Below are 14,736 nucleotides of genomic sequence, written 5' to 3'. Positions count from 1 at the left end.
CGCACAGAGCTACGCAGACACATGTTTTGGTTATTCACTCACTTCTTTTATTGTAAACAAGAGCACAACAGCTTATGCACTAGTTGCTTATTAGTGTCATCTACTGGTAGCAAACGGTATAACACATGTTGGCTCATATATAACAATACGCTCGTGTTGCCGGAAGTGGCAACACAGTATGTATGAAAACTCACTCTTTCCCCTGAAATTTAGTTGTTTCTTGTATGGAAACTCACAATTTTCCAGGAAATGTAGTTGTTTCTTGTACGTGTTATATTCAGAAGCCGTTTCTTTTTCCACTTTTCTGAGATTTATCATCATTGACATCTATTGTACTGAAAACTTTAGTAGCCGGCGCCGGCTTGACCGTTGTTCCCAGGGTGGACTGACACCAGTCCCTGGGTACGACAGGTCAGATAACAGCCAACATCCGGCAATATAGCCCCCCGAAAAGTGACCCGTGTTAATGTTTTGAATCAATGAATTTGACTTTCAGGAGTGTCACTCCAGCAGGCTTCAATAGTGAGGGCTCATTACTGCCCCCCACAGGTCAGTCATGGATGTGATTGCAAAATGTACCATTGTTATTTATGTTTCTGCCAGTTCTTACCCCCTTAATGTCTCCATTAATGTAATATTTTTTTATTAAAGCAGTTTTTAAAAGATGGTAGAAGACAAAACTGCTTCTGAGGTTGAATGCACAACCTAACCCTTTTCCTCGTCAACACCAACAACAAACACCAATGAGAGCAAATAGTTTTTATTGTCTCAAAACTCTGATAAATCCAGGCAAATCAAACATTTTAGAAGACTCGCCCTTTGATTTGTTGGAAATAAAATAATTTTTAGATGAAACCAAAACAAAAGGAGCCACATCTCAAACACAGAAATTAAAATGTGATCGACATTTACTGTCGAACTGATTGCATTATAGTCACTTTCTCTTCAAAACAGAAACTCATGCACCAAGTATTTCTTTAACTAACAAAAAAAAAAGCATCTCGGATAATCTGACTTCTGTCTGCATGTTGTACTGATAACCACAAGTGAAATTAAAAGTATATTACAACACATAGAAATTAATGGCTTTAATAAATATTTACATACTATCAGAACAATAAATTACTGAGCAGCTTTGTCCATAAAATCAAAGTCGAATTAAAAAAAAACTTAAATGACATGAAGGATGTTAATGAATTCTGCCACATACTGTAGATCAGCTCAGTAACTGCTTGTTAAAGGGTAAGTTCACCCAAATTACAGACAAATCTTTCTCTGCTTGTTTTTAAATAAAACAGTAGGTAGTTGATGTCAAGTAATTAATTTGAAGTTAATTATGTATCAAATATGACAATTTTAAATAATTATTGAATAGATTATTGCATTTATACACAAACGTCTAAATTCCAACAAGAATAGGCCGGAACATTAATCTATGTTAGAAATAACTTTGCTTAAATTGACTTATTTGTCCTGTGGATGAACTGGCCCTTTTACCAGATGAAGTACATAAAGTGAAGTGTTTCGTAACTTCAGCAAGCAGCAACAATGTATTATAGAACGTAGATTCCACACCCGAAAATTACCAAAATTGTACTAATTTGCACTACAAGAAGACAGCGTGAACATGGATGAACTGGCAACAAAAAGAAGAAGTGAGCTTTGGCTTGATTTTTAATTGATAAATGAACTTAAAAAGGATTAAATATGTTAATATAACAACAGCTGCAGGACAATTTCAGACAATCTCTATTAGTCTGAGATGGTGCTGAAAATTAAAAAAAAAACATGAGGGAACTCATCCAGTGTGAATCAAGTGTTATTAATCAGTACAAAAACCTGCACAACTGCAAAACATCTTCAGGACAAAAAGATGACGCTCAATTGCACTTAAAAGTCATAACAGAACAAACCAGAGATGTGGGCAATTATTAAAAATGTCTGGAACCAGGCTAAAGACCAACACCCTCAACAGTTATTCACTACCTTCTGAAACAGATATACACACGTTTTCTTTTTTTAAGTTGTTAGAGTTCTGTTTGAAGCTATGGCACGAGCACAGGCAGAACATCGGAGATTTTAACGCCGAGTTTACAGACTGGTCGTGTTCTCCAATTATACACATGAGGACAACGTCATAAAGTGATTTTGTCAAACCTCTGACCTCCACCCTTGCATCCAGTAGGAAATCCATTTTTCCACAAGTTAAAGTTATGAGTGCAGTGTTCTCCAGTTCTCGGAGACGTTCACTGAGGAACAAAGTTATAAGGCATCAGTGGACAAGGCCACCTGGAGGCTCGCGCGCTCCCAAATGCCTCGGCGGGAAGTCGGACATTCACAGCTGATCTGCGTCGTCCCGCTCCTGAACTCTCGCTCTTCGCGTCGCTCCGCACCGACGTTAAAAGGTCGATCCATCACAGATGATGTTCTGGCCTCGGCCGGGGAACAGCTCCATCTGCCAGTAACGGGGGTCAGCGTACACTAGACAGGTCAAAGGTCAGAGCGAACAACTTTGATCGACGGGTGTAAGAAAATATACACTAAAATATCGCAATATTTCATGCTATGATACTGTGTCAATTCGTTGAAGCTCTTTGTTGATATGAAAATATTCTTGACAGTGGTTTTGTGTCGTATTTAAACCTCCAAATGTTAGTTGGTTGCAGGCCTTTAGCCATTGACCTCTCATTTTTTGTGACTTGCAGTGTGCAAATATTTACTAATGGCAGCAGTAGAGACAGCACAGTGTTAGAGACTGATAAATCAACAAGTCATTTACATAATGTAGCCTCTTGTTTCTGTTCTGTGTCCTTAAATAGTGTTTAGCGTGTTTGAGTTACCCATGTCTCCAGGTGTCAGCCACAGGTTGAAGGAGCTGCAGTGTTTCTGACAGCGTTGAACAGGCAGAACTCGAACTGTCGGCAGCCCCTCGCCAACCACGAGCCAGCCCAATACCCTGACACCCTGTTACACAGACAGCAACTCACATTTAAGACTCAGGGTACATGTGTTGCAAATGTTTTTTAATCTTTACTTCCAAAGACTTCTCTCAATTTGGGCAAAAAAAAGAAGAAGAGCTCACCTTGCTCTGGGAAGCTGTGCTGTGGGTGACAAGGCAACGCTGAAGGATGGTCCCAGCACTGTCCAGTAGGGGGCAGAGCTCAGCTTTTGGGAAGAGCCACCTCAACACCTTCTCCCTGGCTCCAGAGCTGAACCTCCTACAGACACGGCACAACACCAGCAGTCAGTATCTGTAAATATTACAGATAGTTTTCTTTTATGAAAACACTTAACTTCACAGTTAAGTATGTGTACCAGAGCAGGGTGAAGTTAGCAGGTCCTTGAGGAAGGCCAATGTTGTTGTTCTGCATAATTTCGTCATCATCCTCTAGCAGAATGGACATGGACCCTGAGTGAGCCAGGTAGAGCTCCTCCAGCTGCTGCCGCTGGACGCTGAGGGATTCCCCGCCCTGGAATGGTTGGATGGGGGACATGATTACACAATGCAGCGAGACTGGAAAAGACTGTACAACAACTATAACATCTAATGAGGCCTGTTCAGCAACTTTTTAATATCTTATCTTATATATATATTGTTGTAAGAGGCGAGGCAGCAGTGAAGCATGTTTTAAATATTAAAGCATTTGTTTGAATATGCTGTTTACAAGAACCATTTTCTGACCTTCAGCAGGACGAGTTGCGGCCCCCGCCGAAGAGTCACCGTCCCTCTGAGGCTCTCTGGGACCTCCAGCACGGAGGAGATCTCCGCACAGCCTGAACAGTTGACCAGATTATGTCGTAAAGCGCCTGCACTCCACCACTCATGGAAACCTGCAGACAAACGCAAACAACTTTGTCCATTTACATGTCATTTTAGGGCCAACTACATAATATAATATCAAAGCTGCAGTGTGTGACTTAATAAAGATATATTAATGTTATTCTTCTGCCTCTCATCTTTGTGAACACAAAGGATGTGACATTATTTTTAAATACTTAGGGAGCATTTGTGTGTATACAGATGCAGTGCAGGGGTGGGAAGTAGACTTCACTTCTGGAACTTTTCATGGATGCTTCTTTGTGTTTTCAAACATACTCCAACTTGTTGAAGGTGTTTTGTTTTACTAGTGTAATGTCGTGTAAAAGACAGAGTGACCATATTCAGACCTTGAAGGTTGTATTTCTTGGCGATGGGCAGGGACAGCAGGCGGACATGACTGAGGGGAGATGACCAGTTATAACAGCCCAGGTTGACCAGACCAATCTGTGGCGCACTCTGAGGGTAAGTGAAGGCCAGTATCACCACGAGCAGGAAACCAACTACCACCATAAACTGCAATGACGACACAAAAAAAATGAATATTTGATTGCTTTTCCTGTCAAACTTTCTTATTTGTAGTGGCAGGCCTGACCTTGATGGTGGCCGTCAGGATGGGGAACTGCGGTGGCTCTCTCCTGGGCTCATTGGTCTCCAGGACCTGCTTGATGAACCTCTCGATCTCCCTCTCCGACATGCCGTAACGGTAGCCCGACTGTCTGAGGATATCGATGCTCTCCGACAGCTTGTCGTAGATGCACGGCTCGCTCATTGTCGTTCCCATGGCAGCAGAGGTAATGGTGGATTATTGGTCAAACACTTAGATGTTTATGGTCTAAAAGCATGGCGTCAACCTGTGAAGTGATCAGAATTAAGATGACACTTTCAATACTTTCAACACTGGTCATTTATCAGCATATTTTATATTAACATATTAAGTTTTTACATAGGCTAAGATACTTTGCACATTTACTAGGGCAGTTATAACATCAGGTTTGATCGGTTGGTATGTTAGCTACACCTACAGATGCATAAATAAATAACTGGTTACCATGGCTTTGATTTAAAGTTTCCTCTGCTTTAATCTAAAAAAAAAAAAAAATGGTTTCCTTGGATACATGTTAGAAAACACCCACACGTTTATATTTGTATTACACTATGTAAGTGATGTTTATTTATTATTTGTTAATTACTCACATTAATTACTAGCAATGCACACGATTTAAAAGGAGCCATGTACAATACAAATCATGACTGAGTAAAAGTAACATTGCACATATTTACAACTACCTTTGGAGTTAAAATACACAAATAACTATTCAATTACAGTAACACTTGTGCCGATCGATCTCCCGATAAAGGTAAGGACACATGCTTATGAACAAGACGCGTGCACGAGCAAGGAGAACAGCTGGTAAACCGGAAGGCACCTTAACACCGGAAAAACTGCTTTAAACACGTCATTCCACTCGGAGTAAATACAGCGAGGTGACACGACGTTAAATAAAATGTCCATTCGATCAACAATAGCTCAATTGTAATCCCGTATGTATGAGTTGCAAAGGGAGCTGCTGTGTTTAACACTGAACTGACAGGTTAGCTTGTCCGTGATAGCCTTCGCTAGTTAACACGCTCAGTTCACGTCCAGAGATTAATTCCAGAAACAAAGTGACACGTCTCACCTCAAACTGAGATCTACCGCAGCAGGAGAGAGTCGCCCATTTCTAACGTCGCGGTGCAAAACAAATGGTTTTTTTTTTTCGTAAAACGTAAACTAACTTGCTAACTGATGGGCATGGTTACGCACAGCCGCAGACGACGTTCTCTTCTTCACGGTTCTTTCCTGCTATTTAAACGACTGTGTACACATCACTGCTCTCTATGGGATTCAAACATGTACTGCATCACCCAGAAATAGTATAATTGATGGGATTAATAGTTGTACCTGAATGTACCTGTTTTTTTGTGTTTTTTGTTTTTGTTTTTTCAAGTCAAATTATACATCTGAATATCAGAAGAAATAAAGAAATAATCCCAGTATCAAAAACAGTGTTATTGCCAAGTATAGTAAACATACAAGGAAATGTCTTTGGTGCATTAGACAACACAATATTATTTTATATTATGATTAATCTGCCGCTATTTGCAAATTATTTATTTCTAAATGAAGATTTTTTTGAAACCTCTCCTTCCCTGGGTAATATGAAGAATAATCTTATTTGACTGATTTCATTGAGGATGAGCCCTATTCTATTATTTTGTATTATTTTCATTTATTTGTTTTTATTTAGTGATTTCATTATTTTTGCATTGCAATTTCAGCCAAGCCTGGTGTTCTAGTTTCAGTGTTTGCAAGTGCCTTGTTTTGTACATTATTTGTTATATTTAAACACTACTACTAATAATAATTATAATAATGATATAATAATGAATAAAAGTCTTCTTCCAATGGTTTCAGACAGGCTGAGAATGCTGCCCTCTCCACGTTCTTATTTACAGGTATGTTTCATAAAGTCTTGGGAGCCAATCAGAGGACGGAGAAATAAAAACACTGGCCCCGCCTCTTCTCAGAACCAAAACAACACAGCTCGGCCATTCGGAGTGCAGACTGCATAAACACACACACACACACCGTTTCCGTTTCTTGTGCAACCATGAAACAGCACCGACACCGACCTGCGTCAAGCTGCAGTATATAACATTACATCGATTTCCGGAAAGTCAACCAAAGTAAAAAGGAAAAAAAAATAATTCAAAAAACATTTGCGTTGCATTTGTAACTATAATAGCATATTCATATACAAATTAATCATAAAAAAAAAAAAAAAACAACACTAAATAAGTATGACAGTATTTTATAGATAGATAGTGTATTCGTTTCCATATTCAAGATGAATTAACAAGGGCAAACAAAACATCTACTTCGACCGTAATATTCGTAAATGTTTATGGTTTTATGGAAATTAATTATAAAAAGTGATCTAGTAGATGTTGTCGCCCCGCCCATTTAAGTAAACTTATGTAATTCTTTTACTCTGAAGTTCCTAACCGGAACTACCCTTTGTTATCATGGCTACCTTCACAACGAGCAACTCTGCTGTGACCTGGATGTGACTAACAGGCGGCGTGACCGTCTCTCAAACTAAATCAACCTCCTCTCACATTTTATCCAGTTTCTTAAATCTTCGACCGTCTTCTTCTCTGTCCTCCGCAGAGAATAGACGGCGAAAGTGGTTCAACTTAAACCGGTTTGGTATTGTTTGTTCGAGATCTGACTGTTGCTGTTACCGTAGGCCATCGGGTTTCCAGGTGAAACCAGTCCGACCTCATCATGCTCTCTTCGGGCAGGACCGTCTCCTCCCGTCTCCTCAGGACAACCACCTGGCTTCCTTTTCTCCGGCCACCGTCAGACGGAAGAGCCGCTAGCACTCTGAAGAAAGGTACCGGCAGTTTATGTGTTTATAAAGGCTCAGAGTAGCTGTAGCAAGGAGCACATCTCTAAGTGACGCAGTTAAGTAAGTGGACGAGAAACTTCGCAGCAGCCTCAAATGGACTTACACAATGATGACATAAAACAGTAAAGTTTCTTACAAAAATGTGTACTAGGTTTAAAAAAAATTACATTTACATTACATTATACATATATGATATACATTTTTTTTCTTTAACTATTTATTCATGTGTTCCACGTTACTGTGCTTTAGTTTTAAAGGTGCCATATGTAAGATTGTGGCCAAAAACGGTTGCTACACTAATACCGAGGTCTTTTAGGTTTGGTTTTCTGACGTAACTCGTGTTTGCTCGGCAGTTAAGACTATACTGACTGCAATTATTGGTAGACGGCGGTAGGTGGCGCCACATGCCAAAACGATGATTTTGCCAAAACGAAAATGATTTTAAAACATAAACATGATTTGCAGTCTGCAAAATATTTTTATTTAATGCAAATATTTTGGCTGTACTGTTGTTGTTGGTGAGTTCAGTATGTTATATAAACATTATTCCTGAGTCTCTGCGACATATTAGGAGGATTTTATGGCCAATTGCTTTAGATTTATTAGATAATGCACCTTTAAAGTACTTTTCCTCATAAAAGTTGTGTTTGAGTTGTATCTAAATATACAGCACGTCTCATCATAGGAGTACACTGACAGTCTCCCTGTTTTTGTTGTTGTTTTGTGTTTAAGAGTTGATAAAGAAACGTGAATTGGAGAAAGATGAGCTCCGCCCACTCTACATGGACATCCAGGCCACCACACCTATGGTAAAAACCTGCTAATCACAGCCAGTGGAGGAATAATTTACTGTTTAAAAAGGGCTACATCGAAAGATTATTTTCATAATCCATTAATCTGTCGATTACTTTCTCGGTAATGTCACAAAATGCTGAACAATCTTGGTCAGTGCTTACCAAACCTGGCAATGATGTCATGTTTTGTCCACCAAACAAAATGACAAATCAGAGAAATTTGTTTTAATTATTGAAAAAATACTCGTCAATTAATCGATGATCGAATAGTTGAGGATTAAGTTAGTGATTGATTAATAATTGCTTGATTGTTGCAGCCCTAGCGTTAAACTCCACTTAAAGTTGTGTGTATATACACAGTGCTTAACACATCACCCAAAGCCACAGCTGCTCTAAATTAACAGCATTGGTAATTATCAAAATATATATTATTTATGTTTCTGTATTGTGAATACAACAGTATGTAGAACCCCTTTACCTTAAATTATATTTTTAATGCTAAAACATAATAATTAAACATGAATTTTCAAATGTACTTTTTTTTACAGAAAACAATAGAAGAAAATAGTAAAGCTCATTAAATCAAATTATAGCTATTAACTTTAAATCCTGAACAGAAAAACATTTTTCGTGGTCAAATGTTATGCTTGATTAATGTCTGACTTCTCAGAGAAGAAGCCAAGTGAGCCGGCTCAGATTTGGGTTTAGGTGAATTCAGTTTGTTAATTTGGCAAATAAATAACAATAAAGTCTAAAAACAAGTTTTTTATAGATTTCTAAAATATTTATCTTTTCTCACTTTAATTAAAGGCAGTCTAATAAATGTGTTAATCACTGTATAGTGTGTCTCTGTGTGAAATATATATTAATGTGTGTGTGTGTGTGTAGGACCCACGCGTGTTGGATGCCATGTTGCCCTTCCAGGTGAATTACTACGGTAACCCTCATTCCAGGACACACGCCTATGGCTGGGAGAGCGAGAGGGCCATGGAGACTGCCAGGAAGGTAGAGAGACAATCGATCTGTTCAGTGAGAGAGACTGGGGAGATTAAAGGGGTGGTTGGGTGGATGAAGAAGGTGATTGTGAGCATTGAGCTGTGACTGAGAACTTCGTGTACAGCTTTCTGGAAATCATTAGAACGCAAAGGGCCAACTTACTGAACTAACTTTTTATAACAGTGTACTTTGTGGTTATGTTAAAACTGTTGTTTTTTTTAATATTCTTATTTATATTATTTCATAAATGTGGCATTGACTGTTTTCTCTCTCTCTCTGAGCAGCAAGTTGCTGATCTGATTGGAGCTGATCCCAGAGAGATCATCTTCACCAGCGGAGCAACGGAGTCCAACAACATGGCCATTAAGGTCTCACTCTGCACCTCTTCCACATCATTATCCCGCTATCATATTAGTCACATTTTATCCTCTACCTCTCAAACAGTATTTCTTTCACTAGTAGCAGCACTGTAAAAAAAGAGAAAGAGAGAACACTGAGAAACAACAGAATACAGCAGCACAAAACAATAAGTGGCCATAAGAACATAATGTGAACATATGACAATGTCCTAAGAACAGAAAAATAACATTAAGAGAATGAGAATCAACATGGACATTTAAAACAGTTTGGAAGCAGTGAAAATTTTATCATAACCCACTGAGAACAGTACAATTATAAAAATGGAACACATGAAGAATAAAAGCAGAATAAGGATATTATACTTAAGTAGATCAGTATAACACAGTAAAATCACAGCACCTTAAGAGAAAATGAAAAACCAAAACAGGACAGAATGAGTCCAGTTTTCATGAGATCAGTATTGATCCCAACACCTGGTATCTTGCAGGGCGTGGCCAGGTTCTACCAGGGTAAGAAGCGTCACGTGATCACAACTCAGACGGAACATAAATGTGTCCTGGACTCGTGTCGAGTTCTGGAAGCTGAAGGATTCAGCATCACTTACCTGCCAGTCCAGAAGAATGGATTGCTGGATCTGGAGGTACACACCGGAACATACAGACGGGTCACACTTGAACATTTTCAGGATGTCCAGAGAACATGTAATAATGAATGAACACAAAACATTGTGTGTGTTTTCAGCTCCTTGAGGCCTCCATTCGTCCTGACACGTCTCTGGTATCAGTGATGACCGTCAATAACGAAATTGGAGTCAAGCAGCCTATCAAAGACATTGGTAACTATGAGAATTCAACTTTTCATTTATATCCATGGTTTCTTGTGAACGTGTGGAGCCTTCACCAGATTTTTACTGATCGGATGCTCTGTTTCGATCAGAGCAGAAGTTTCACTGAGCCTTTCTCCTCCTCTTGTTCTCAGGTCAGATTTGTCGTTCCAAAGGAGTCTTCCTCCACACTGACGCTGCTCAGGCGGTCGGAAAAATTCCCATCGATGTCACAGACTGGAGGATTGACTTGATGTCCATCAGCGGCCACAAGCTCTACGGACCCAAAGGTCGGCCCAAGCATTAGTTTCTCTCTTAAAGATTCTGTAAAGCAAATGCAGCACTTCACCCATGTTAGAAAATAGTGGCTGAGAAGAAGAACAGAAAGAGGAGCAGACTCTTGAAGCTGCAGGTGCTGCTGATAAAGAGGGAGAGAGAGGCCAGACTGTTACTAAACTAGCCCTGTTTATGTGCAATATGTCGTTAAATTACCACAAACTGTAATCGATCTCTCTCTGTCGCTTGCACACACACAAAGACACTGACATGTCAAATAACAAACAAGAATCCTGCTCTTTGTCATCACGTCAGTGTATAATTCAATAAAGGGAAGCGTATGCATGAGACTAATCCAGGATACATTTCAGGAATACAAGCCTAATACTCTGCAGATGTTTGTGATACATCATGGGTTCTAGCTTACACCCAACGAAAAGTGACGCACAGCGCAGCCCGCCTGACATTGCAAGTTTCCAACTGACACATTTTCATGTCCAGTGCCCACCTGGTGTAGAATGCAAATGTGCTTGTCCTCACCAGTGCACCTGTGGTGTGTGTTGGCCCCATCAGTCATGATGTTTGTGTGTACTGTACAGGTGTCGGGGCTTTATACGTGCGTCGTCGACCCCGGGTGCGGATGGAGCCTCTGCAGAATGGAGGTGGGCAGGAGAGGGGGCTGCGCTCTGGCACCGTCCCCACCCCGCTGACTGTGGGACTGGGAGCTGCCTGCAGCATCGCCCAGCAGGAGATGGAGGTAAAAAAAAAAAAACAACACAGACAAACACTCAGCAAAAGTATCGTCACATCCTGGTACTCAATAAGTGTGTGTCTGTATGTGCAGTATGATCATGACAGAGTGTCCATGTTGGCCGATCGCCTGGTCAACAAGATTATGTCTGAGTTACCAGATGTCATCATGAACGGAGATGCAGAGCAACGATACCCTGGTAGGTACACACACACAAAGAAAAAATGTAAGTCTGTGTGAAGCAAATACAGAGTTTCTCCACTTTGCTGGAGCCCTACTTAGTTTAACATCTCAAACGCTGCAATGGTATAAAAGCTCTCTCTTTATCAGTGTTTACCGTTCACTCTTGAGTAACTGCACCTGCCCCTCCGTCTTTGCTTTTCTGCATAGTTGAGGCAAATTTGTCTTGAAAATGTGACGTTTGTTTACTTTGGTCCTCATTTTAGCGAGTAGAGAATGTTTGTGTAACGTGTTCGGCTCCCCCAGTAGACATCATGCCCCCAGTGTGCAATCATATTTGGCAAGGTGGTTATTTCTTTTCACTTTACATGGACTTTAAATACAAATACAAACCACAGGCATGTGGTGATTATCAACTTGATGTTGGATCATGAAAGGTGGTGAACTTGATGCTGAATGAGTGTGTTGTGTGTTTCTTTTTTTTCAGGCTGTATCAACCTGTCCTTTGCCTATGTGGAGGGAGAGAGTATGTTGATGGCACTGAAAGATGTCGCTCTGTCGTCTGGCAGGTCAGACACACAAATCGAAGAAACCTGCTGACTCTAATTAGAAGTGTAGTCACCAAAATGTAGCATAGCAGCTTAGCAGACATGATTGTAAACAGTTATCAATTGTTGTTTTGTAAATAGATTAAAATGTGTTTGTGTGTGTGTGTGTGTGTGTGCAGCGCATGCACGTCAGCGTCTTTGGAGCCTTCTTACGTGCTCAGGGCCATTGGAGCAGATGAGGACCTGGCTCATTCTTCTATCAGGTAGGAATGCTCAACACCCTCGCAGTAATAAAAATCTTATTGATAATAATCCCTAATAATTCATGTTTGAATTTGTTATCTCGGTTAAATTACAAATCTGCATAATCATGAGGTCATGTGTTGAATGTCTGTTAATGGTCTATATTATTATGCCATATATTACTGATATAAGGCATTCTGGGTATTTTTCCTGTTTCTTTATGCTCTCTGGTTTGACTTCAGTTTAGTCTAGTGTGGTTTGATGCTAAACCTGTGCTTCTTTGTCAGATTTGGTATTGGCAGATTCACCACAGAGGAGGAAGTGGACTACACAGCAAAGAAATGTATCCAACAGGTTTATAGACTCCGAGAGATGAGGTGAGTTCAGCTGAATTCTAATGTTCTAATGTGTGTAAAGGCTTTTACCTGGATATTACTTTTGAAATAACATAGTATTGCTGTAATATTATCTTCTTATTTCCACACTATTGGTATCTCTATTATCAAGCTGTAAAGTGCATTAGAAATAAGTAAATGGTAAATGATGTGTATTTATATAGCTCTTTTCTAGTCTTGATGATGACACCACTCTAAACTACTTAACACTGTCATTCAATAATTCATTCACACATTTTATTGTTTTATCCCAGATCTTTTATCTTTGAAGTATTCACATTGGCAAGTGTGATTTTGACTGTTATGTAAAGTGTTACTGTCTCATTTTTGTTGTTTTTGTGATTTTTGTTATCTTTGTAATAATAACGTTACACTCATCGTGTCTGAGTTTTAGGTGTTGAATATTATTATTATTATTACTACTGAAATTGTTGGTCAAATCTATAAAAATAAGGCTCAGTTTGGAATTAACCAGAATTTTAAATCTAGTCCGTTGAGTGAACGTTTACAGATACTCCCCTAATAACGCCGTCTATTTCATTGTCAGTCCTCTGTGGGAGATGGTTCAGGAAGGCATCGACCTGAAGAGCATCAAGTGGACGCAGCACTAGACTCCTCCCACTACCAGTCTGCTTCCTGGTTCCCAGGGAAATCTGTGAACGGACTACTTTATTTCTTCCTGTAAACAAACACGCACAAACGTCCTGTCTGACTTGAAGTCTGTAGCTGTAGCTCTGTGTGTCGGTAGATTCTCCTGTACTTGCTTTCAGAGGATGTTGCTCAGAGTCGAGTCGCAATCTCTGTTATTCTCAGATTATGGAGAGAGAAATTATTATTTTAATCTATGAACATCCCACTTTCTGAGAACTTGGTGGTTAGTTGCAGAATCTATTTCTCCCCATCATGACAAAGGAAAGAGATGACACCATGGCACAGAAAGGGCTGTAGTCAGGCTGTCAGGTTTCTGTTCATTTAAATTGAACCTGGTAGTTTCAACTTAATTTTCAACATAACATAAACTGTGACTTGAATGTCCAGTGGGTAACAGTTAGGAAAGGTTTGTTGGCAGAAATTGATTATACTTCCCATAGTTATGTTTGTATAAGTGTATAATCCCTTAAAATTAAAACTTTTTTTAATGAATTTACAGAGGCCTCCATCTTGCACCGTTATGTTTAACAGCAGCTCAAATGAAATGGGCTGAAAGGATGGGAAAATATCTTAATGTCATTTCTGATATATGAAGACCACCATAGATCCCTGACGCAGTAGGAAAGAGGGGTGAGTGGAGGAGTCTTCCATTTGTTACATTCTGCAGTCTCATAATTCTTACACAGTGGACTTAAAAGATGAATTCCATTCATGAAATAGTCATAGGTTTAACTAGTCATCATAACAAACACCATATTTGCCATGTTTTGGTGAAACCAGCAGCGTTATGACGCTAGATAAGCCGCATTAAACTCAGATAACTCAAAATCTCCAATGTGACATCATGACACACAATGAGACAAGAAACTTAAATAACAAAGGTCAAGCTAGTAATGACAATTATTTTATGTTGTATTTATAGGAAAATCTCTGCTCTGTCCTCATGTCTGTACTCAGTCTTGTATTATTATTTTTTGTTTTTCATCATCAGTGTCCAATTGAACAGCGTTAGCATCCACATCTCAGTTTAATTTCTGTGTAATGGTTAAGAGCAAAAAGCTTCAATCCAGTCCCCACATATTATAAGTGTAATGATGATGCTGATACCAAAAAAAAAGTGTCATTTGACAAATATTGGTACTTTTGTCTGTTGTATTACATTCTTACGTTGTGTTCCTGGATGTAGTCAGCTGAGCCTCTGACACTGTCATATAATATATTATTGTCCAATAAACTGCTGATTAATGGCTATGCAATAAAATTCAGTTGCATCTTTATTTTTGACAGTTTGAGACAAGTACACTTAATGAGCCATGCAACATGATATAACAGCATTTCCAGCATAGCTTTATAGACATTGGGCCTTTTCATTAAAATGTCAAAGACAGAGCAGATGAATACATCTGTCTGAAGGATGAACTAACGTGTAAACAAACGGAGTGTACTA

General features: G+C 39.3%; 2 protein-coding genes across 3 annotated transcripts; one reads left to right on the top strand and one right to left on the bottom strand.

Annotated features, from left to right (window-relative positions):
* Positions 1-875: 875 nt before the first annotated feature.
* Positions 876-5,637, bottom strand: cUnh6orf89 (chromosome Un C6orf89 homolog). Of its 2 annotated transcripts, none has more exons than XM_083892087.1 (8): positions 5,500-5,637; positions 4,413-4,671; positions 4,168-4,333; positions 3,683-3,831; positions 3,316-3,470; positions 3,083-3,218; positions 2,841-2,964; positions 876-2,481 (listed from the first exon to the last, which is right to left on the bottom strand). In XM_083892087.1, the coding sequence occupies exons 2-8, from the start codon at positions 4,599-4,601 to the stop codon at positions 2,399-2,401; spliced, it is 1,002 nt and encodes a 333-aa protein (XP_083748213.1). In that variant the 5' UTR covers positions 4,602-4,671; positions 5,500-5,637; the 3' UTR covers positions 876-2,398. The 2 variants fall into 2 exon arrangements, with proteins under 2 accessions (XP_083748213.1, XP_083748214.1); XM_083892088.1 differs by having other exon boundaries at positions 876-2,455.
* A 1,290-nt stretch (positions 5,638-6,927) lies between these two features.
* Positions 6,928-14,514, top strand: nfs1 (NFS1 cysteine desulfurase). Its single transcript, XM_083893061.1, has 13 exons — positions 6,928-7,257; positions 8,005-8,081; positions 8,955-9,071; positions 9,347-9,430; positions 9,910-10,062; positions 10,164-10,257; positions 10,401-10,535; positions 11,121-11,278; positions 11,366-11,471; positions 11,940-12,021; positions 12,180-12,263; positions 12,531-12,620; positions 13,186-14,514. Exons 1-13 carry the CDS (start codon positions 7,149-7,151, stop codon positions 13,247-13,249), a joined length of 1,353 nt encoding a protein of 450 aa, XP_083749187.1. The 5' UTR covers positions 6,928-7,148; the 3' UTR covers positions 13,250-14,514.
* The last annotated feature ends 222 nt before the right edge of the window (positions 14,515-14,736 follow it).

The sequence above is a fragment of the Microchirus variegatus genome (genome assembly GCF_963457635.1).
Source record: "Microchirus variegatus genome assembly, chromosome: 7".
Taxonomy (NCBI): Eukaryota; Metazoa; Chordata; class Actinopteri; order Pleuronectiformes; family Soleidae; genus Microchirus; species Microchirus variegatus.
This window is presented reverse-complemented; position numbering and strand designations above follow the sequence as displayed.